A 22,383-nucleotide genomic window follows, 5' to 3' on the forward strand; every position below is an offset into this window, starting at 1 on the left:
GATTCAGAGAACAGCCGGCGATCCTGAGGCTGGCCGGAGTGGGGCTTCAGCGAGCGGAAAGCCCGAGCGAACAACCACTCCACCCAAGCGCGCTTGTCCGGCCCATTTCGCCTTTCGACGACTTTCCTCCGAACTTCGACCATGGATGACTTGAAGGACCAGCACAATCCACATGCGCCAAATGGATATATGCAGGACACGCCGCCGCGAGCTGATGTCGACGAGATCTTGAGGAGGAAGCGGAAGGCACGAGAGTACAAGGTACGCACGATTTGAATGCGTCATGCACGAGCAGCCGACATGGAGAGTCGAGAGTGACGAGGAGGCCGTGACGGGCGTCTGGCACTAGCATGAGGAGTCGAAAAACAAACCGCCTCTCTGGTTTGCCGAATTGGGCTATATCTCCCGGCGCATTCTGGCCTGGTAGCAGCGCGGGCCCCACGGTGATGCGCTGACTTCTTGATTCACCTACAGGCTTGCTATCCGTGTCGCCAGCGCAAGGTCAAATGCGACCAAAACGTGCCATGCAAGACGTGCGTTGTGCGCGAACATCCCGAACTATGTACCTACCACCCCCCCAGCGAGTCGCACCCCACTGCGAAACGAATAAACCTCGGCGTCGGACAGAACAACGGACATGACTTCTCCAACGGCCTGGTCCATATACACGGCGGCACTGTTACGCTGCCCCGAGAGGTGCGCATCCAAGCGGAAAGGGCAATGAGTACACGCTGACCTCGGCAGGACTGGGAGCGCATCTGTGGAAAGCTGCAGCAGGCCGAGAAGTCGCTCAGCGATCTGAAGAATGCTGTCGGCAGCGTCGCAGAGATTCCACCTCCGATAAATGGCTTCTCCCCAGGAGATGGATCTGGGAACACGCCCTTGGCAGCGGCAGCGCCCATGGACGGCGAGCAGAGCCACGTTCGAACCCAAGGGATACACACGCGCAACGACATCACCGGCCAAACGATTCACATTGGACCCAGCTCCGTCCCGGCGCTCGTCATGGCTCTGGGAAGGGGCGATACGCAGTGGGCGCCTGGGGTGCAGGATTTGCTGGGCAAGAAGAGCATGCTGCCGATATTTGGTCTGGACAACGAAAGCGCGACATACCCATTTGTCGATTTATGGGGGCTGCCTCACGGATCGATACTGCGCGCCCGGGAACTAGCCAACGCATTGCCGAGCGACTCTGAATGCCTCAGCTTCTTTCGGAGTTATCGTGAAACCGCACACGCCGTTTACCCCGCCGTTGCTGACATCGAGGCCATTGAATCCGATCTCCTGCTCTTTCTGATTAACCGCGCAAGCTCACAGGGCACCAACGGCATAACAGATTCACAAATACACGGCAAAGACTTCCACTGGATAGGCCTGGTGTTTGCGATATTAGCTTCAGGATGTCAATGTTCAAGTCTTTCAAGAAGAGAGCGGGAGTTGACCTCGCAGGTCTACGTGTGCTGCAGCTTCGAGTGCCTACGCTTTACCAACTTTTTATCGCATGCGAACATTGAAAACATACAAACGCTGCTGGTTCTGGGAAATGTCATTTCAAACAACATGAATGCTGGCGTGGCTTGGAGTCTGATGGGTTTGACAGTTCGTATTTCGCAGACACTAGGATTACACAGGCAATGCCCACAGTCAACGCCAGTGCATCAAAGAGTCATTCGGAGCAAGGTATGGTGGGCACTGCTTTGGCAAGACTCGCTACTCTCTGTTTCGTACGACAGAGCCTCATCAACCACCACCATCGACCACACGGTACCAATGAGCCAACACACTGCGCCCGGGACAAGGACATATGTCGAGAGCATGTATCGCCTTTGCAAAGTAGGACTCGACATTGTGCGCGAGCGTCAACGGCCACAGAATTCACACGATGCGCTCATGAGGATTACCGAGCATCGCAACGAGCTCCAGGAAATCATGATAGACGCGGCGGATTATCTCAAAGACTCGCGGAGATGTCGGTCGATGCGGGACCAGCTGGAGCATTGGGCACTATACCTCCACATCTCATACGTCACATCTGAGCTGTGTCGACCGGCCATTAGCCCGGCAACAGCCAACTTGGATCTTTCCAAGACGCTACGTAAGACATGTATCGACAGCCTTACCAACACGGTCGAGGCGTTTCTGGGCTTGCAAAGCATGACACCATTTGCCACTCGATCTTGGTCGGCGGTGCACCGCTCTTTGAGCTCTGCTCTTTTGCTTGGAATCCTCGGCGAGCACAACCGCAACGAACGCGCGCGCGGACTTTTGCAAAACGTGATCCAAGTGCTTATCGATGTGACCAAGGACGTCGACCCTGCCGAGCAGTCGACGCCTATTACACGGTCTGTCTCGGCGCTTGAACGACTGCTCAGAATCGGATCAACGCACACACGAAAGACCAGCGAGACTAGCTCACAAGCATCGCCCACCATGCACGTCTTCACAGCGCAAGACATCAACAACGCACTCGGAAGTGACACGGAAAACATGTTCTCCCAATCCCCACTGGCTGGGTTAGAACTGGACTCGTCGCCATACGCCCTTATGGAGAGTATTGTGTGGGGGGCGCAAAAGACGCCATAAGAAAGAGCATGGGAGGATGTATATGCAAGCAAAAAGGATTCCATGATACCCAAAAAGGCTCTGAAGCGGCAATATTCTAAGCAACAAGCGAGCGATGGGCAACGACATTGCTACTTTCGACTTTTTTTATTCTTTTGTTTATTGTATAGTCACACTCGTGGACTGGTAGTTAAGCGGAGCGCCACAGCCGATAGGGGCAAGGCGGTGTGTTTGTAGTATTAAAAGTGGAAGGCCTGTAGTTGGGGATAATGAAAAGGCTCAGCAAGAGTACTCTCACTGCATGCATGCCAAGATTTGCATGTGGTTGCGACGTCTGGTTGTGCTAGGGGCAGGCTAGCATGACGTTGCTTAAGCGAGAGACTGGGTGCAGGACCCTTGCCGCCGTCACGATTGCACGTCTCTGCCTTGTAGTCAGAGCCGATAGCTTCCTCGCGGATGGGCCTTGACGCGCACTCTTCCTAGAGTTCTCCTAACGACTCCCCCGTCGTCCCACAGCCGCACACGCGCTCTCGCCATGTTTATGCTCCGGAACCGTGAGTGCCGCTTTGTTTGCTTGTCTCAGCCCGCTCCCTGCGAATACCCCTCCCCCGCCGTTGCCGTAACGACACTAACCTGTGCCGCCACCAGTGGGTAAACTTGTCTTTGGCGATAACTCAAAAGAGACGATTGTCGAAATCCCCCAGGGCCAGCTCTACATTGTCCGCCCCCGCTCTGTCAAGGGCTATTCCGAGCTCATTTTCAAAGACGCCGCAGCCACCATCCGCCGCACGGGACAGGAGTTCCAGTACCAGCTTGTCGTCCAGCGCGCATACGAGGAGGGCGAGGAGGACCTGCTTGCAGACGAGGACGAGGACGCGGCGCTGGGTGCGCTAGCAGGAGACAAGGACGAGAAGACATTTCTGCTTGACGAGGACCTGCAGTTTCGCGACGACGTCCGCTCCACCGGCGAGAAGATCTTTGCCTGGCGCGACCTGAGCGGCGACATCGACGACCTCTGGGAGTTTGTGTGCGACCCGTCAGTCAAGCCCGAGACCGCTGATCTCTTTGAGCGCGTGGCCCTGCAGTGCCAGTACGAGAGGAAGTTCAGGCGGAGCCACGTCCACGCGACCGAAGACGATCTCGCTGCCCTCGCTTACTACGAAGAGCCCATTCCCGACGCAAGTCCCATCGTCAGCCCCACAAGCTCAACTACGTTCGTCAAGCCCATCGAGCTCCCAACCACCCAAGACCTATTTCCCAACACTACAAAGGAGACAATGGCGAAGAAGGCTGCTGGAAAGGGCGCTGTCCCAGAGCACGAAGAGGCTACTGCCGCGCCACCATCTGCCGCGCAGCCACAGGCCCTTGAGACGCTGGTTGAGGGAGATGCTGAGCTCCACCTCTTCGACTTCCCGTCGGGCACCTTTATCAGGCAAGATGCCAAGGTCAACGTTACGGTGACTGAAATCGGCGACTGGGACTACTGGTTACACATTGTGGGCGAGGAGCGCGAGTGGCTTGGACAGCCCATTGTGGAGGACATCAACCCAGTTTTCAACTACGAATACAAGTCTTTTATCTTCAATCACTACCTGGAAGACGGCTCCGCATACTCATGGCTTCTGAAATTCAACGAACAGGAAGAGCTGGAGAACATGCAACAGGGTGTCATGCAGGCACTCTGGGAACACCTGAACAAGACGAAATGGGGCAAAGCAAAGGATACGGACCGCGAGTACGTTCTGGAAGCATTCCAGGACATGACCATGGAGGATGTGCCAGAAGAAGAGCAGGAGGAGGAGGAGGAGGAAGAAGAAGAGGAAGAAGAGGAGATTAATGACCAACGCAGCGAGCACTACGATTCAGACGAGTCTGAAGACGATGTCGAGACCCGCCCCAAGGACGGAGACGAGAACTCGCAGCTGGCTGTTGGCTACAAACACGACAGATCGTTTGTTGTGCGTGGTGACAAGATTGGTGTCTTCAAGCACACTGCCGACAACCAACTACAATTTTCCACCACCATTTCAAACATCAAGACTCCAAAGGGCAAGGCTTTCAACCCCAACAAGGTCATGCTTCACCAGCAGGATCGGGATATGATTCTGCAAAACTTGGAGAACCCCAACAACCTTTACCGGATGGATCTGGAGACTGGCACTGTTGTGGACGAATGGAAGGTACACGACGACATTCCAGTCAAGGTCTTTGCACCAGAGAATGTACGTACAGTCGCTATCTTGCAGTGGTGTATCTTGGGCTGACAGTACACAGAAATTTGCTCAAATGAGCGGCGAACAGACTTTCTTGGGTCTCTCAGGCAATGCCCTCTACCGCATAGATCCTCGCCTGTCTGGCAACAAGCTTGTCGATGACCAGCTCAAACAATATGCTACCAAGAATGCCTTTTCCGCTGCTGCAACCACTGAAAAGGGTCACATCGCCGTGGCTTCGGAGAAGGGAGACATTCGTCTGTTTGACAGACTGGGTATCAACGCAAAGACTCTGATCCCCGCGCTAGGCGACCCCATCATTGGCATGGACGTCTCGGCAGACGGCCGCTGGGTGCTTGCCACTACGCGAACCTACCTTCTCCTCATTGACGCACTTCAAAAAGGCGGCAAGAATGACGGTAAACTTGGATTTGAAAAGTCATTCGCCAAAGATGACAAACCACAACCCCGCCGGCTCGCCCTTACGCCCGCCCATGTCGCGCAGTTCCAACACGAGACCAAAGCCCCAATCTCGTTTACCACTGCACGCTTCAATACCGGTCTCGAAGACAAGGAAACCACAATTATCACTGCTACTGGTCCCTTCATTGTCACCTGGAGTCTGAAGAAGGTTCTTGCTAACCGCAAAGATCCCTACAGCATCAAGCGCTATGCCGAAGAGGTCAAGGCTGATAACTTCAAGTTTGGCTCCGATAAGAACTTGATTGTCGCGCTACCCAATGAAGTGGACATGGTTGCGAGAAGGGCGCTGCAGCGGCCAACTCGGGAAAGTATCGCGACACCAAGCTTTGTTGGTGGTGGCAGGAGGAGTGGGGTGCGTGGAAGCTACCTCGGCCGGAACGACATTGTCAACAGTCCTTACTAGGATTTGCGGTGGGTGCGGGGTGGTAGGAACGTGACTTTTTACGAGATGCAAATCGGGAGTGATTGCAATGAGTCGACCCGTGGGGAATGATGATGGCGATGGCGATGGCGATGGCGATGGCGATGGCGTTGGAGATGGCGTTGGCGTTTGGCTATTTCGTCGCTCTCAGGCTTTGATCATGTTGGAGTAGGAGTTCACGTCGTGAGCAGAATGTTTTCCACGTCATGTGAGTAGGACGGTCTCCATGTCATGTGAGCAGGACATTCTCCACGTCATGTGAGCGGGTTGAACCCATTATGATTCACCTTGCATGACTTTTAGCAATGCATCATGGAATGATTGAATGGATGTGTTATTTTGCATTGGAGATGATGTGTTGGTTGTAGATTGACGTGCAAGTGCAAGGACAATAAAGACAGTCTCTCAGTCGCATCAAGCAAATCCATCCATTCCAAGACGTTTACCAGAAGAAAACTACTAACCCGACACAATTAACCAGCTGCATCTTTCAAAGATAACAACTAAATCCATCCATCCATCCATTCATTCATACACGGTTAGAAATCCAACCAATCACAGCGCCGTCGAAATGGCTTACTCGACTTTTTCCCCAGTAAGTAACAGTACCCACTCGGCGGCGCGACGCAACCTCGGCATGTCCATGTCAGACCGCCCACGCCGCAACCTCGGGGCGGCAAGCCTTTGTTTCCTTCCTCCACTTTCGCTGCAGCCATATATACGCCTATACACGGAGTTGGATGCAGTGGTGATTTTTTGTTTCCGTGTCGTAGCTATCGTCGCATCACATACATACTTACATACACACGGACGCGCGCGCGCCCTCCCGAACCTCTACTTACCTCAGACTCATCACGACAACGACAACCACGACGAACGACAACGACGACAACGACGAACGACGACGACGACAACGCCCAAAATGAGCGAATCCCTCACCGCCGCCCAAGTCGCCGAGCACAACACGGTCGAAAAAGGCCTCTACATCATCATCGACAGCGACGTGTACAAGCTGGATTCCTTTGTCGACGAGCATCCCGGCGGCGCCAAGATCCTGAAGAGAGTAGGAGGCAAGGATGCGAGTAAGCAGTTTTGGAAGGTAAAGAATTTCCCCATTTCCTTTTTTTTTTGAATTCCCCGTGCGGTTTGGGAGGGTGCATGTGCATGTGCATGTGCATGTACATGGGGGGGGGGGTGTGATGATGTAGAAGAAGAAGAAGAAGGATACAAGTACTCAAGCTAACTCGTACATGTGTGAATTGTTTGTAGTATCACAACGAAAACGTCCTCAAGCGTTACGGCGCAAAGCTCAAGATTGGGAGTGTAAAGGAAGAGGCAAAGTTGTAGTTGTAGTTGTAGACTGCTGCTGCTGCTGCTGTTACATAGACGTACTGTAGATGGAATAATGATGATAATATGATGTTTTATTTCCCCCCCCCTCCCCCTCGCTGGGATTCTGGATTCTGCATTCTAGATTCGACATGTATATGGGGAAATACATGATTGTTTGATTCGCTCTCTCTCTCTCACACACACACACTCTCTCTCTCTCTCACTCTCTTTCTCTCTCTCTCTCTCTCTCTCACACACACACACACACACTCTCTCTCTCTCTCTCTCTCTCTATGTGTGTGTATATCTATCTGCTTTGTACAGCATGGTGCCCACTTGAATACACGACGATGGATTATATGCTGCACGCACATGTAGATGTAGATGTAGATGTGAAGAAAGCAAACTTCAAGGATGAAGAAGATGGAAATTACAAAGTGGCTATTTTCTAGTCCATGTATTGTAGGGCGATGGACTAGGATATATGTATATATATATAGATGTAGATGGAGATGTATATATGTGTGGTATGGTATAATGCATTAACTCTGTTCCTCTCCTCTCCTTTCTTACTCTCTTTCTCTCCCCTCTCTCTTTCTCTCCCCCACGCTCAAAAAACCCCCAGATAAACAGATAAACACACTTTCGCATGTACATCCTTTGCTCCAGAATAAAAAAAAAACTAAATGCCGTGGGTATCGTCAATAACAAGTCCGTCAGTCGGCCCAAAAGAAACAAGAAAATCAATAAACGCCACTTCCCCACCCACCGGCTCCCCTTATCTCAATTTGAGGGACCCCCCCTCCCCCCAGCCAGCAGCTGATGAACGCCTGTATGTATGTATATGGATGGATTGGATGGATTAGATGGATAAGAGGGAGAAAAAAAGGAATATAAGAAGAAATTAGAGAAAAAAAGAAGAAGAAGAAGAAGAAGAAAAAAGAAGAGACATGTACTAACTGAGGAACATGTTCATAGCCGCGTTATCGGGTCTAAAAGACAAAAAAGAAAAAAAGAAAAGGAAACAATAGGTTCCGGCACGCACGTGCTGTATCGATATGCGTGGATGGATGGATGGATGGATGGATGAATAGTGGTGGTATGTGCAGCCGAGTCGAGTCGAGCCGAGCCGAGGCGTGGGGAACAAGTCAATATGGCGTCGACTCTTCCTCGTCATCATCATCATCATGGTAGTTTCCAGCCCTGAGCTTCTCAAAAGCAGATTCAGAAACAAATCCACTTCTTCTTCTTCCTCCTACTACTCGCCGGTCTGGGGACAGGACTCGTGCGCGGTCTATTGTTATTATGATTGTCATGATTGTTGGTCTCTCCATCTTGTTTTTCCTCCATGGCGCCATGATGCACAGCAAGACGATCGGTGGAAATGCGATAGCGACGCACGGAGCCAGCATCCGAGTGATTCTGAATCTTGTCGTTGTAGAAAGATTCGTGTGGACCCGAAAGAGAGCTCGGCGTGATTTTGCGGAGGAAGCCGCGCAGGCCGCTATTTGCCTTGTCGATGCGTTCGTATTCGCGTTTGCGGGTGCAGGGCGAGGTCCAGTGCATGGTGGTGTTTGTCTTTTGGGTGGTTGGGGGGTCGGCAGTGGGGGGGCATTCCTGGACGACGCGCAGAGAGTCGTCGGTGCTGAAGCGCGTGGCGGTGGTGGGATAGTAGGGTGGCGCGTCGGATTGCGAGAGCGTGGGCGAGGGCAGCGCCGAGCTGGCGTGGTACGAGGGGTTGGTGAAGATGCTGCAGCTGCGGAAGTGGAGGGCGAGCACATCGTCAATGTCGTGTGTCGGGGGCGCGGCAGACGGGGTTTGGAAACTCTTGATGCGGTAGTGACGCGCTGGCCTCGAGGGATCTACAATGGTGCACGAGGTGCGGCGCGACGAGGGTTTGGAGCCATGGCCGCCTCGGCTTTTGGATCGGTTGGTCGAGTTTTCTGACGACGTGGTGGATTGCTGGCGGAGTGGGCGTGAGCGGTGTTCTGATACGGGACGTCGGTGGTCCATGTGGGCGAGGTGCAGGGCGGATGAAGATCCAACGGCCGATGTTTTAGATGCGGGTTGGCGAGTCGATGTGCTCTTGCTCCTGTGAAGCGGCAGGGATTCTTGGTTGGCCATGTTTGAAGGCGACGAGGATGCAGCGCATGCACTGTCTATTCGATCCATTGCTGATCCATAGAAGGGAGTGATTTGAATAAAATAAAAATCGAGAAAACGACAGTGACGTAGACGAGGGCTGGAAGGCCCAGAGGAGGTGATATGGTTCCGTCAATGTCAACCTAGTGGTTGATAATTTCGGTACTCGTCTGCATTGGTAGTTAGCATGGCAATAGCCACGACCTGTGCTCAAGGGGTAAAATAATGGGCATACCAGCAGCCAGTGCCAACACACGCCGAGACGAACAGAGCTATGTTGATGAGATGGATGCCTCGGACAGACACAAAGGACGGGCAAGCAAGAGAGGCAGGGGGAGAATCGAAGGCGTGGGCGGGTCGATCAAGTGACGCAGCGCGGGGGCCGGCCTCGAGAGACTTGATGGAATCAAGCGACGCGATCAGAGTAGGCACAGAGAGAGGGAGGCTAGGACTATTAGTTTATAGCCAACCCGGGGCCAGAGGATGCAGGCGTCGATCGCCAGCCGTTGGCGTGCCCACGCGCCGTGGCAGAGCGACCAAACGGCGTGCAAGAGAGCTTAGACGGGGCCTGAGCCGAGCGCGTGGGCGGGCTGTACACCTAGGCCAAAAGCTTCAACCTCACCGCCTGACAAGATGAGGGTATCCGAGGGGCTAAGCCAAGTGATTTGGAAAAGACTTAGCGGCGCGATTTAAAAAAAAACTGGAGAGTGGAGGCCGACGGCTAGTTTCCGTGCGTTTGAGAAGGGGAGCATGACAGGCGCACTAAATATGTCACAGGCTAAGTCGCACGCAGGGGGGGTGGCAGGGCAAAAGAAAAGGGAAGAAGAAGAAGAAGTACTTGGAAGAAGAAGACAGGCATGTGAAAGAGAGAGAGAGAGAGATAGTGAATGATGTGGCACACGGGCGATAACGAGGGCAGACGATCCCGCCAGGGGCGTGTGACAGAGCAGCAAGGGCTTTGGGGACGTCGAATGGCAGCCTCGTTTCCCGTGCCAGCATGGGCGGCGGGAAGGACCGAATCAACAGCGAGCGCGGCACACCAGCGGCACGGGGCCAAGAGCCATGGATGGATGGATGGATGGATGGATTGATGTACGCGCTCGACTCGACTCAGACAAGCGTACTGTACGCGCTTCCTGGCGTGGTGGAGGCCCTTTTGCTGGCTGCTTGTGCATGGCACGCAGCGAAGCCAAACCCACAGTCGCGGGACATACGTAACTAACCAAGTATAGGCACGCCTACGCGCTGTGGAAATGCGGCCGCCAGTCGACCATGTCGGGGTCCTGTTAGCACGGCCACTACTGTACTTGGCTGTTACTACATGAGTTGCTGCATGCATGCATCCATGTGCATATGCGGTCTGCTGGCCCGTCGCCTTTGCACGTGTGCGTGTGCGTGTGCGTGTGCGTGTGCGTGTGCGTGTGCGTGTGCGTGTGCGTGTGCGTGTGCGTGTGCGTGTGCGTGTGCGTGTGCTCTTCACGAATCCCCCCCCCCCCCTCCGATGCCTCGACGAGCACACGCACACTGATGCTGCAACAAAGAAGCGGTAAGTTTGCTGCTTGACTCGTGCTCGTCACGCCGATACCACATCAATATATATCTTTTTCTTCTTCCCCAGTTCCTGGGCCCCCCCCTCCCCCCCCTTCTGTTGCAGTAACGCATGGATCGTGCATCGTTCGGTGTGCATGTACGTGTGGGTATTGCTGTACTGCATGTGCTGCCGTTACTGTATCTCGTGGTAAAACGCCTCAATCAACCTCGCCACCTCGTCAGCCGCCTCGAGACAGTGCCAGTGCCCCACGCCCGCCAGAACCTGCATCTTCTTGTCACTGCACCCAAGCTCGCCAAACATCTTGCGGCAGTCCTCGACCGGCGCGCTCTTGTCCTCGTCGCCCGCGAGGATGAGGACAGGCACGCGGATGCTGCTGTACGCCGGCACCGCTGCATTGACGATGACCCGGCAATTGGATACGTAGCCCGCCGGGTCCTGTGCCAGCAGCAGCTCGCGCATCATGGCTTGAGCAAGCAGCGATGCGTTTTTCCCCACCGCCGCCTGCGGAATGCTGTCGGCCAAAGCCTGCATCCCGTGCGCCTCAACCGTCGCCATGCGCTTTTCAAACACGCCTGCCAGCCCGCCGTTGGGATACACGGGGCCGATGAGCACCGCCGCAACCATGCGCTCGCTGCGCTCTGCAGCCAGATGCGCGCCTACAATACTAGTACATGCAAATCAGTCTTTTTTTCTTTTTTTCTTTTTTTCTTTTCTCCTTTTTTTCTTGGCCATGTGCGTTGAACAAGAAGAAAATTTTCAAGTAAAAAAAATGAAACTCACCCGCCCATGCTGTGCCCGACAAAAACCGCCTTTTGCACCCCGAGCGCATCCATGACACCAATGACATCCCCGCCCAGCGCCTCGACGCTCTGCTCAATCCCCGTGTACGGCGAGCGCCCGGCACCCGTGTTGTCAAAGGCGATGCATCGGAACCCGCTGGCCACGAGCCTCTGGCACACGGCGTAGTAGTAGTTCTGCGACGAGCCCAGCCCGTGCATCAGGACGAACGTCTCGCGCGCCGGCTGCTCTCCTGCGGGCCTCCACTCGACATAGTGAATTCGTTTATATCCGACGTCCAGCAACGGCATCTTCCCCGCTGTGTTTCCTTGCGTTTCGTATGTGTGCCTGTCTTGGCAGAAGTCGCTTGCTCACGCGCGCCGCCTTGGAGGGGTTGTCGGAGACTGGTGAGAACCTCATGCATCCCGCGCACTAGATGATCGACGCTGGCGCTGGCGCTGCCACTGCACTGAAGTCATGTGGGTACGAGAGAGGGGGGGGGGAAATTGGCATTGGGAACCGACAGGGGGGCTTGAGTGAGCATCTTCCTCTCCATCTCTCCAACACCTACTTACTCTGGCCAATAAGTAATCTGACAGATTGGCCCATGCAAAGGGGTGGCTGAGGAAAAACCGCACATATGGTAAGACTCACGTTATCCCTCTCAAACAAAACACATCTCCTTGAAACTTTTGTTTTAATTTTAGGCCAGGTTGCAATTTCCCCTTTCCCCTTCCTTGGCCTCCCTATGTGTAATTCTCTCTCTCTCTCTGTATGTATTCAAACTTACAGAAGATCCGATAATATTATCGAAGCAGTTTACCTATCCTTAGCCAAAGCCCTACCCCTACTCCGTTAACACCCCCCCCCCAAAAAAATAACACGCTAAGAGAAAGAAATGAAGAGAAAAGTGGAAGAAAGAAAGAAAGAAAGAAAGAAAGAAAGAAAGAAAGAAAGAAAGAAAGAAAGAAAGAAAATAAGAAAAAAAATAAGAACAGATTTGGGTTAACTTCACATTGCAAGTGTTCCCCCCTCTTTTGTAAAAGTCACATGGTACATGTCCTTGAGTGCATCCATACACCGTTGCCTGAGCCCCGATTCCTGCAGCAGACTCCGGTCCTGCAGCAGCGTCCACACGAGCTGCGCCAGCCCTTCCCGCGTCGTGACCTTCTTCAGCCCGTCGTTGCTGCCGTCGTCCTTGGCAGCCTCGTCGCCCGTCGCACTCAGCGTCTCCCGGATGCTCTTGGCCCGCCGCCGGAAGAAGAAGATGCTGCGTGTCATGCCCTCGCCGGCTTTTTCGTCGCTGTGCCAGAGCGCTACGCGCGTCATAAAGTGCTTGATGGCCTGCTCTTCAAACTGCCCCCGCCGCGCTGCAATGGCCGCATCAAACTCGTCATCTGCGGGGTACGAGTTGGGATCCCAGAGCCGGAGCAGGTAGCGGAAAGCCCGCACTTCGACCTGCGGAAGACCAATGTCGCTGAAGTCGGACGCAAACGCTTCACTCGACATCATCGACGACGACGAAGACATGGGCCGTCCGCTCGTCGTGCTTGTTGGTGTCGACAGCGGTTCGTGTTCGTACTTGAGCTCGAGGGCCTGGTGCGTGTCGATGACTCGTTGGAGAGCCACCCGTTGGTTCTGAGGCACGGCATCGGTGCCCTGGAAGACCTGGGGATACGGCTTAACCGACCGGACTGAGCATGCTGAAAACGAGCGGAGAGAGGGCCGACTCCCACTCGAGCTGTGCGAGTAGACGGTGTGGCGCTTGGGTTGTGAAATGGTCGTCATGGTGAGTGCGTATGGGTGTGCGTATGGGTGTGTGTGTGTGTGTATGTGTGTGTGTGTGTGTAGAGACAGACGGGAGCTATAGGGTCAAAAAGGGAGAGAGAGAGCCGCGGCTTGCTGTTCACACTGGGGCAGACCAGCTCAACAGGGAAGAGAAACACGAGGAAAGAAGGAAAGAAACACCAGCAAAAGGCCAGTCAGCCGACAGATGCAGGCCGGCTAGCCAGTGATTGACCTGCGCACAAGCCGGGAGCCGAGCGTGACGCAATCCCCTTTTTTTTTCTCCCTCTCTCAAATAAGCAGCCGGGCTCCTCGAAAGCTTATGCCCTGGTTGACAGGTCCTTTGTACGCCAGCGTTGCGGCGTCGGTCGCAGGAGCGCAGTCGCCCGCACTGTTCGTTGGCAACTAAGCCACCCTGTCGTTTGAGCCACGCTTCCATGAGCCACTTCTGAGACGCAGTGTGGTTGAGTCACTGCGCCGCACGCTGCCGCATCATGCGGCACGCCTGCCAGTGGAGCCGCCCACCCGCTTTGGGCCTTAGCGTCCCCGCCTAGCGCCCCCGCCGCCCTGGCCTGCCTGCTCGGCCACCGCAGCCTCTCACTGCACACGCTGCGTACATGTACAGGGCGGTGCCGGCGCTGACGCGTTGCTCACGTGACCCCCTCAACCACCGCGAGCCGCCTGCCTTTGGCTTGCCACCATGCATGCATGCATGCCTGCCCCCGACCCCAGACGCCCATCGACACTACCCCGTACCGCGCACGGCCAAATCCGCCTGCATAGACTCGTGTGTGTGTGTCTGAATAATTGACCGTTTCGGAGCGCTTCCAACACCTAGCTGGCCAAGTAGAAATGCATCCTGTACTCAAAACGCCCTTGTCTGTGCACAAAACGCCTGGCAATGCACCCACCGTACCACCACCAGCCTAGAAAACTACCTGTCAACAAGACAACACCATCCACCACCCTACTCCCACCTACCATCCCCCCCCCAGATGCAAACAGTCTCTTCTAGCTCCAAGGCGGCACAGCCTCCGTCTTCCCATTCGGCAAAATGTGCTGAGTCGTCGACATGCGCATGCTCGGCGGCCGGCCCGTCTTCTTTGCCTCAGCCGCGCCATTTTCTGCCCCCGCATCCTTATTCCTCCTCCCCTCCTCACTGCCCCCCGTGACCTTGGGAAGCGTCTCAGCCTCGCTCAGCGCCTCCTTGACCATCTTCTTTGCCTCGATGGCCAGGTTCGGGATCTCTTGAGCCTCATTGCTCTTGTTGAGATACGACTCGAGCAGCGCCTTGAGTGTCTGCGCCCGCACCGGTTTGGCCAGGTAGTTGTTCATGCCGCTTTCAATGCCTTGGCAAAAAGTCAGCCCTCGCCCTCGCACCCGAGCAATCCCCCGGCACACAAGCCCGCCTATGTACCATAGTACTTACACTTTTCACGGTCGCCCTGAATCGCCGACGCCGTCATGGCGATAATGAGCACATTTCTTATCTCCGGATTGGGGTGCTTCCGGATAAGCCTCGTCGCTTCAAGTAGTCAGCAGCCTGCCCGCCAAACGCCTCGTGTCCAGGGGCGGTTTTACCTTCGTAACCGTCACAATGTGGCATTTGCACATCCATCAGCACAAGATGGAACGGCCGCCCGTTCTCCGATGCACGCTCCAGAGCATCAATCGTCTTGAACCCGTCGAGATAGGCATCGCACTTGAACCCCAGCTTCTGCACAAAGCTGATGGCGATGCGCTGGTTGATCAGGTTGTCTTCGGCAATGCACACTCGCAGGTCCCGCCGCAGGATGGTCGACAGATCAATGCAAGCCCCCGATGCGTGCTCATGACCATTGTTCTCCTGACTAGAGAACCGCGCCATGGGGTCCGGCTCTCTGCTCCTCTGCTGCTGATTGCCCGCCTGCGTCTTGGGCACCTTTTTGAACCGTAGCGAGAAAGTCACCGTCGTGCCCTTGCCCGGCTGGCTCTCGAGGCGAACCGTCCCATGCATGACATTTTCTATCAGAGCTTTACAGATGCTGAGCCCAAGGCCCGTGCCACCGTAGCTCCGCGCAGAGCTCGACTCTATTTGTGAAAAGGGAAGGAACAGTTTTTGCTTTTGTTCGTCTGGAATCCCGATTCCAGTATCAATCACACTGCATGTTACGTCTGCCCACTCGTCCGTCTCCTGGTCCACCACTGCGCGAACAGTCACCGACCCTCTTGGCGTAAACTTGTAGCTATTCGACAGTAGGTTCATCAGGATCTGGTGCAGCCGCACAGGGTCGCCCATGACTAGCATCTCCGGGTCTAGGTCCAGCTGCTCAATTGTTTTGAGCCCACGCTCCGCATTCGTGTACGCAAGAGCCCGAACAACCTCGGCAATGGTCTCGTTGAGCGATATGGGCATCTCCATAACGTTCATCTTTCCAGCCTCCAGCTTGGAGTAGTCTAGCAGATCATTGATGATGGAAAGCAGTGTGTCTGCACAGACGCGAATCGAGTCAGCGTATTCCGACTGCTCCGGATTCAGGGGCGATGCTTTCAATAGCTCCGACATTCCAATCACTCCGTTCAACGGCGTTCGTAGCTCGTGCGAAACATTGGCCAGAAAGAGGCTCTTGGCTTTGGCTGCCTCCTCCTTCAATCGCATGTTGCGGATAGCATTCGCCTCGGCTTCCTTTGCTTTGATCTCCGCCGCTCGCGCCTGCGCCAAGGCACGTTTTTGCATCTCGAGCATTGCCTCGTTGCTCGCCGAAACCCTCTCTATTTCCTTGAATAGCAGTGCATTGGCCAGCGAAATGGATATCTGATTGACCAGCAACCGAAGAACCTGCGTGTTTCGCTCCGTGAACGAGTTGGGCGGTCCTTCGACGTAAATCGATCCCAGCAGGTGATCGCTGTGAACAATCGGGATGCAAATGACCGCCTTGCCTTCAGGGTTGCGTTGGAGGTAAGAGTCCGACACGTTGGAGAAGCGGTCGTCTTCTAGCAGATTCTGAACAAAGACTGTTTCACGGAAGCGTAAGGTGTAGAGCGTCACTTGGCGGGCGACAAAATCGTCAACAGTGTCCAGAGGCTGACTCGCAGGAAACGATGTGACACCGGATTTGAATCCGCTGTCGTTGTTGGGCTCGTTGGTGGCCACGCATGCAATGGACCACTCAATCTGCGAGTCTTCAATGACAATGCCGCAAAGTGTTCCTCCGGTGGATTCCAGCAGGATAGAGCTCATCTTGGCCATGAGTTTGTCCACCACTAGTTCGCTAGAGAGAACCTGGCTCGACTCAAGGATAGACGAAAGATCCAACATGTCAAGACCTACGGCCGACAGCCCATTCTGCAGACCCTGGGCTGACTCCTGACGACGAGCGCCTTCGGGAATGATCCAGTTCTGCGTTCGATCAACCGCAGTTTCCGGCCCCAGGTCGTTCTGCTCGAGCCTAAATGGAGTGTTGGTTGTGTCTATGATCGACGTCTGGACAGCAGCATCTTGTGCAGTGAGTGAGGTAGCATGCCGGAGGAGGGACTCGTGTTTGCTTGCAAAGTGATTTGCCTTGCCAAACGCTGACATGCGCCTATATGTGGCAATGCAGTCCTTGACCGTGTGCCGAGCTGCTCTATAGGCCTTTTTTCGCACAAGCCAATCGGCGTAGAGCTCCAGACCCAATGCTTCGTCTAGAGTAAAGTTGTGGCACTCGCTGTGTTCTAGCACGGCTTCGTAGTATTGCAGCGCAGTTGGATGGTCAGAGTTGATATCGGCTAGTACGGCAGTGAGCATGTTCACCCAACTTCGATAGTTGACGTCAGTGATTGTGCAACAAGCCTCGAGCTGTTTCAGCGTGTCGCGAACATGTCGAAGCATTTCCTCTCTTCGCGTGTTCTGAGGGTCCTCTCGGAGAATGGCCATGTATGCCAATGACAAGTAGTATCGGACCGAGTAGTTGGAACGTTCGCACCAAAGGCTAGTTACCATGGGCATAAGTAGCTCACCAAGCGCGACGGCATCCGAGTTGAACCCGAACAGTACCAGTAGCGGGAGTTTGGTAGCCAGGTATATCGACTTTGGGCGTTTCGGGTTGCTCGCAGTCTTTTCAAGGAATTCGATATACTCTGCTTCGTTATGTTCGTGGTCGGACAAAATCGATGATGCGTCGGATATCCCCGTCTTGCCTTGGAGGGCCCTCGCGTATTGGCGGCTGGCCATCAGGAACACGCCTCCTCTTAAATCTTTTCGCCAGTGTTTCATATCCAAAGGAGTTTCCTCAATCCAAGCCTCCAACTCAGTAACGTCGTGAGAGGCCAGCATTTTGAAATGGGCCTGGATACCGACGTTTAAGAGTGCCAGAATGCGGTCCCCCGCAGTCAGAGTGGCTTGCAAAGCATCTTCTAGGGAGGGAATCAGATCATTTATGGGCCCTTCCAAGTGGCCCAGGAATACAGGCTGCAGGGTCTGGCCTCTGCCCAAGGTATAGTAATCTTCCGGAAACATCTGGAAGATACGTTTCGCCATGGCACCCATATCCACGGCGAAACTCATCATGTTGAACCGCCCACCTGCAATGCTGCCAAGGTGCACGTATGAAAGCGCAATCTGTGACATGGTGCCTTTTTCAAGGTGCACTTTGATCAGCATTAGCGTTACTTGATAGAAAAGCAAGCTGTTCGACCAGAATGCCGCGCTAAGGAGTTCAACGAACACAGGGCCGACGGTCATCAAGACGCGATCATTTTTCGGCGAGTGGCGACTAAGCAGCTCGTCCTTGTCAATCTTTTGAAGCGCACTGTAAATCTGCTGGAATTGCGCATCACATGCTTCCCATGTCGTAGAAGGGATGGGGTATCCAAGCAAGGACAGACAGTCTTTCAAGGCTTGGAGAGCTCTGTATATGATTAGTAAACCATTTAAAAACAAAAGTGCCAGCATGCATAGGAGCCTAGCAAAGTTACGTACCCAAAGCTATCACCACGGATGGCGAACACACGAGATTGTAGGATGAATGAGCCAGCCATATCACATGGATCTCTTGCATGCTGAAATGTAGTCTTGATCAGACTAAGAGCCTCATCATACATGCCTTGGTGCCAATAGCATTCTGCCGAGCGAACAAACAACTGCAGTGTCTCTTGATAAGAGACATCTGGCTGGCTTTCGTCCCATGGATCGTCTTGCAATAGCTTGAGGCTGTGTGCAAAGTAATAGATGCCTGTTGATCTCGCGCCAGACTCACATGCCGTCTCTCCTGCTTGGTAAAGCATGTCACGGAATGGCGCTCGTATCGATTCCTTGGACTTGATCAATTCCGCAGCAAGGCATATGTGGCGACTCTGCATGTACAATGCTTTAGAGCTTGACTCCGTGTCATCCAGATACTCCTTTCCCGAAATGATCATTTTGGCGATGGTGAAGTGCATCAGTTGGGTATCCCACTCCTTGTCCAAGGCATTGGCGGCGGCGGCTATATATCTATCGTGACTGAACCTAAATCGAGCGTCTTGCTCGGCAGGCATCAGCACGTACGCGTTGAGCGCCTCATTGAGAGCCGTGACAGCACATTCATTCTTATCAAAAACTGGCAGTCTAGCTCCGGCGGGTTGCTCGTCTGTTGGCTTCAAGAGCTTCTTCAGGAGCTCAAAAGAGAATGTGCCACCCAACAGGGAGGCCCACGCAAGAAGTTTTCTACTCTCGTAGGGTAGCTCAGTCAAGCGTCGAGATATGAAATCAGTCGTGACAGCAGAGCCGTATTCTGGGCTTTCGAACACCTCGAACACCTTGTCCAGGTCAAAGACCCAATTGTTCTCCCGCCACTCGTAGAAGACACATCGTTTCCTATAGCATGTATCAAGGATCTCGCGTATGTAAAACAGGTTACCCCGAGACTTTTCCTGGATGACAGCTACCAAAGGGAGTATGTATTGATGGTCTCGGTGCAGAGTTTCCGCTACGTACTCTGCAGTTTGAGCTTCGGTAAACGGCAGCAGCTGAACCTTTGTGGCGTTTCGTAAAAGGGGACTGAGCTCCCGAGGCAAAGACTCCTCGTCGGTATACGTGAACATCAAAACAAGGGGTATTTTGGCTTGGACGATGTGATGTATGAGCTCGGCACTTTCGGTGTCGGCATTTTGGACATCTTCCAGACTCCAAGTGCAGAGCTTGTGCATTGCAAGGAGTCGTAGAACGTCGATGAAGACATTCATAAACCGGGTCGATTTCGAAGCGCCTCCACTTCGTAGCCAGGCCTCTGCCGTGTGTCCAGCACTTCCACAATGAACAGCAGGAGAGGATGCACGGCGATCCTTGATAAAGTCCAGGTCCTTTTGCTGGGGGGTTTTGGGAGCATGGCTCGTGTTCAAGAGCCACTCGGGCAGATCAAGGTAACTTCTCAGCACCATCCAAACACCGCTATTTCTTAGGTAATGGCGTATTCGTTGATGGAATTCAGTAGTGACGTCCGCCTCTGAAAAGATTTGCCTAAAAAAAGAAGACATGAGTCTGAGGATGGGGTCGAACGGCGCCTTCTTGGCAGGATCAAATTTGGCCATTGCAAAGTAACCGGTACTTCGTGCTGTGCTTTGTATGCTCTGCACCAAACGAGACTTGCCCAATCCAGTGGCCCCGCCAATGGCTATTACCTACGTCGTAAATCAGTATGCACACACTTGGTTGAAAGGGTGAATAGCGTCTGAATCTGTATTGCACGTTAGAGAATTGACATACCTAACAAGAGTTAGCTTTGACCCAGGTGATGCATGATACCGTTTGTACTTGCCTCGCAGCGAGCCTTACGCCTCAGTTTCCGTGTACTTGCCAGAGTCCGCAAACCCTCATTGGATTCATGTGAGCGAGAAGGCATGAATGAGCTCTCGATGCTATTGTTAGATCGCCCTCTATGAGAGAGCTGCAGTTGGGGTCGGTTGTCCACGCTTCCCTCGGCTGTGGAGCTTTCTGAGTGTGGGAAGCCATCTTGCGAGCCTTGCTGTATTGATCGAGCCGCCTCCATAAAAACAGGTCCGTCTGCCGAGATGCTGTTCAGCCTGCTCTCAGACCCCCTCGAGCTGGTACTCTCTGAAACGAGATCATCAAACTGCAAGTCCAGTCGCTGGTCTGAATAGGACGAGCCTGAACTCATGCTGTGCAAGTTCTTGACGCCATTTCGGCGGTGTTTCGCCACTCGCTCGAGTACATCAACGATTGTCTTTCGCTCTCTTTCGCGCCCAATCAACTTCAATGGGAGATTGAAAAAGCAGCTAATGTCCTTTGAGCCGACCTGGAATGCCTTTAATCCCTCCACGTCGCCTTCACAGAGCAACTCGCGTACGCGGGCGAGGTCGTACTTGAGTCCCGAGGTGGAGTGATACCTGTCTTCGATGTTGCGTTGTGTCATTCGCTGGATGACTTCAGAGAGGGCCTCTGGGATGTCAAGACGTCTTGAAGAAACAGGGGGGATTCGTTTGCTGATGACATTTTGCATAACGTCGAGTGCGGTATTGCCGTCAAAGGGAGTGTATCCGCATAGCATTGTGTAGAAGAGGATGCCAAGGCTGTAAATGTCGGTCCGCGTATCCGGCTCAGCGGGCATGCGACCTGTTTGTTCGGGAGATATGAAGGCCAGCTTTAGTTCAATTCCGGTTTCCTTGGACAAAGTACTCCAGCCGGCGCTTGTGAGCCCATTCTCAAATGAGCGGGCCCCACTGCCAAAGTTCTGCAGCAAGTCAGTGAGTGTTGTCCAAAGGGGGGGGGGGCGGGTTCGTGAAGTACTCACAATCATCTTCACGGCGCCCGACTCGGCAAAGTGGAAGGCATCGCCACGGATTTCCCCGTGCACAATCTCATGGCCATGGTGCAAGATTTCCAGACACTCGACCGACCCAACGGCGAAGTCGAGGAAGGTGAGGAGAGGCACGCCCTGGCTCGAGGGGAATGCATCGGGCCGCACTGTATCGATGCTGTTGGCACTGCTGGGGTTGGTGCGGAAGTTGTACCAGTTTGGCCCAAAATTGACCAGATCGCGGAGGAAGTTTGGGCCGGGGGCCTCGAAGACGCTGGCGACCAACTGGCTCTCGCCAGGCTTTGCGGGCAGGCGAACAAATTCAATTGGACGGACAAAGTGTTTGCACTCGGGATCCGACTCTTTGACGACGAGCTTGGAGAGGTGGAACTCGCGCTCTAGGCGCAAGGCTTGTGGCGACACGCGGCAGACGACGGGGCGGCCGTCGCGAGCCAGCGCTCTGGCGGTGGTGTTTGTGAGGTGTGTTTGCACCGTCGAGGCGCTCGCCTCTGAGCCGGAGCTGCGGTGGCTGCGGTGGAAGGGCGGGCGCGTCGAGTCGGGCGAATGCGATGCGGTTGGCGAGGTGATGCCGCTCCTTCCCCGCGAGATGGGTCGCTCGTGCCTCGAGGGCGACTTTTCGTAGCCGAAGAAATGCCAGTTGTCGTACGACTGCCCGTGGTTAGCGCTCTCGATGCGACCGACGAGATGGGGAGGCCGGCACCCACAGAATGGAAGGGCTCGATCTCCGGGTCCCAGACGTAATTGGGCAGCTCCTGCAGCCGCACAAGAATATGGGCAAAGCGCGCAGCCCGCCCGGACTCGCCGTCTGGCGGCATCGTGTGCTGGTGATGGTCGCGCCCTCTGCGGGTCTAAGGCATGCTCTGCGATGCTTGTCGGGGTGGGATGTGTGGGCAGGGTGGAGCGGAGGCTGTGGGCAGATGGGGCGATGCTTTCACAGGCGGGCGATGGGCGCGACTGCCATGGCGAGGGCGCAATCGAGGAGCGGGTCGGGGGGGGAGGGAGGGAGGGGGACTGGGGGGACTGGGGGGACTGGGGCGAGCGAGGGGTGGTGGTGCTCTTGTCGTCGGCGGGCGCCTGTATGGGAGAGAGTCGCCAGACAGGTGGAGTGCTTACTGATGGTATTTCAGCCACACCACATGGGCATGGGCAGAAGCGTGGGCAGAAGCGTGGGCTTGGGCGCGGTCCGCAACAGCAACCTTGCGCCTTGCCCCCCCGTCCGCTGGTTCGCTGCTGGGCGGATGGAGGACGTCATAGTCGACGCCCGCCCGGGCGCTGCACTGGCTGACTTTTGCCTGCAGCACACAGCACGCAGCGCAGCAGCGCAGCAGCACCACCACCACC

At 54.5% G+C, this 22,383-nt stretch overlaps 7 protein-coding genes across 7 annotated transcripts; 3 read left to right on the forward strand and 4 right to left on the reverse strand.

Moving 5' to 3' along the window:
* The first annotated feature begins 118 nt into the window (after positions 1–118).
* Positions 119–2,808, forward strand: SETTUDRAFT_171804 (uncharacterized protein). Its single transcript, XM_008029118.1, has 3 exons — positions 119–261; positions 475–696; positions 745–2,808. The coding sequence occupies exons 1-3, from the start codon at positions 142–144 to the stop codon at positions 2,581–2,583; spliced, it is 2,181 nt and encodes a 726-aa protein (XP_008027309.1). The 5' UTR covers positions 119–141; the 3' UTR covers positions 2,584–2,808.
* Positions 2,809–3,097: 289 nt separating this feature from the next.
* On the forward strand, positions 3,098–5,999 carry SETTUDRAFT_136801 (uncharacterized protein; the record flags this gene model as incomplete). Its single annotated transcript, XM_008029119.1, has 3 exons — positions 3,098–3,116; positions 3,211–4,784; positions 4,837–5,999. The coding sequence occupies 3 exons, from the start codon at positions 3,098–3,100 to the stop codon at positions 5,659–5,661; spliced, it is 2,418 nt and encodes an 805-aa protein (XP_008027310.1). The 3' UTR covers positions 5,662–5,999.
* Positions 6,000–6,400: 401 nt separating this feature from the next.
* On the forward strand, positions 6,401–7,104 carry SETTUDRAFT_163604 (uncharacterized protein). Its single transcript, XM_008029120.1, has 2 exons — positions 6,401–6,778; positions 6,949–7,104. The coding sequence occupies exons 1-2, from the start codon at positions 6,602–6,604 to the stop codon at positions 7,024–7,026; spliced, it is 255 nt and encodes an 84-aa protein (XP_008027311.1). The 5' UTR covers positions 6,401–6,601; the 3' UTR covers positions 7,027–7,104.
* A 943-nt stretch (positions 7,105–8,047) lies between these two features.
* Positions 8,048–9,476, reverse strand: SETTUDRAFT_163605 (uncharacterized protein). Its single transcript, XM_008029121.1, has 2 exons — positions 9,389–9,476; positions 8,048–9,323 (listed from the first exon to the last, which is right to left on the reverse strand). Exon 2 carries the CDS (start codon positions 9,181–9,183, stop codon positions 8,236–8,238), a length of 948 nt encoding a protein of 315 aa, XP_008027312.1. The 5' UTR covers positions 9,184–9,323; positions 9,389–9,476; the 3' UTR covers positions 8,048–8,235.
* Positions 9,477–10,876: 1,400 nt separating this feature from the next.
* On the reverse strand, positions 10,877–11,793 carry SETTUDRAFT_136808 (uncharacterized protein; the record flags this gene model as incomplete). The annotated part of the gene is made up of 2 exons (XM_008029122.1): positions 10,877–11,369; positions 11,486–11,793. The coding sequence occupies 2 exons, from the start codon at positions 11,791–11,793 to the stop codon at positions 10,877–10,879; spliced, it is 801 nt and encodes a 266-aa protein (XP_008027313.1).
* A 604-nt stretch (positions 11,794–12,397) lies between these two features.
* Positions 12,398–13,280, reverse strand: SETTUDRAFT_163606 (uncharacterized protein). The gene has a single exon (XM_008029123.1). It carries the CDS (start codon positions 13,268–13,270, stop codon positions 12,494–12,496), a length of 777 nt encoding a protein of 258 aa, XP_008027314.1. The 5' UTR covers positions 13,271–13,280; the 3' UTR covers positions 12,398–12,493.
* An 827-nt stretch (positions 13,281–14,107) lies between these two features.
* On the reverse strand, positions 14,108–22,021 carry SETTUDRAFT_41995 (uncharacterized protein). Its single transcript, XM_008028888.1, has 8 exons — positions 21,747–22,021; positions 21,016–21,690; positions 20,040–20,955; positions 19,913–19,941; positions 18,207–19,885; positions 14,849–18,135; positions 14,697–14,792; positions 14,108–14,616 (listed from the first exon to the last, which is right to left on the reverse strand). The coding sequence occupies exons 1-8, from the start codon at positions 21,855–21,857 to the stop codon at positions 14,279–14,281; spliced, it is 7,131 nt and encodes a 2,376-aa protein (XP_008027079.1). The 5' UTR covers positions 21,858–22,021; the 3' UTR covers positions 14,108–14,278.
* Between the last annotated feature and the right edge of the window lie 362 nt (positions 22,022–22,383).

The sequence above is a fragment of the Exserohilum turcica genome (assembly GCF_000359705.1).
Source record: "Exserohilum turcica Et28A unplaced genomic scaffold SETTUscaffold_3, whole genome shotgun sequence".
NCBI classification, from domain to species: Eukaryota; Fungi; Ascomycota; class Dothideomycetes; order Pleosporales; family Pleosporaceae; genus Exserohilum; species Exserohilum turcicum.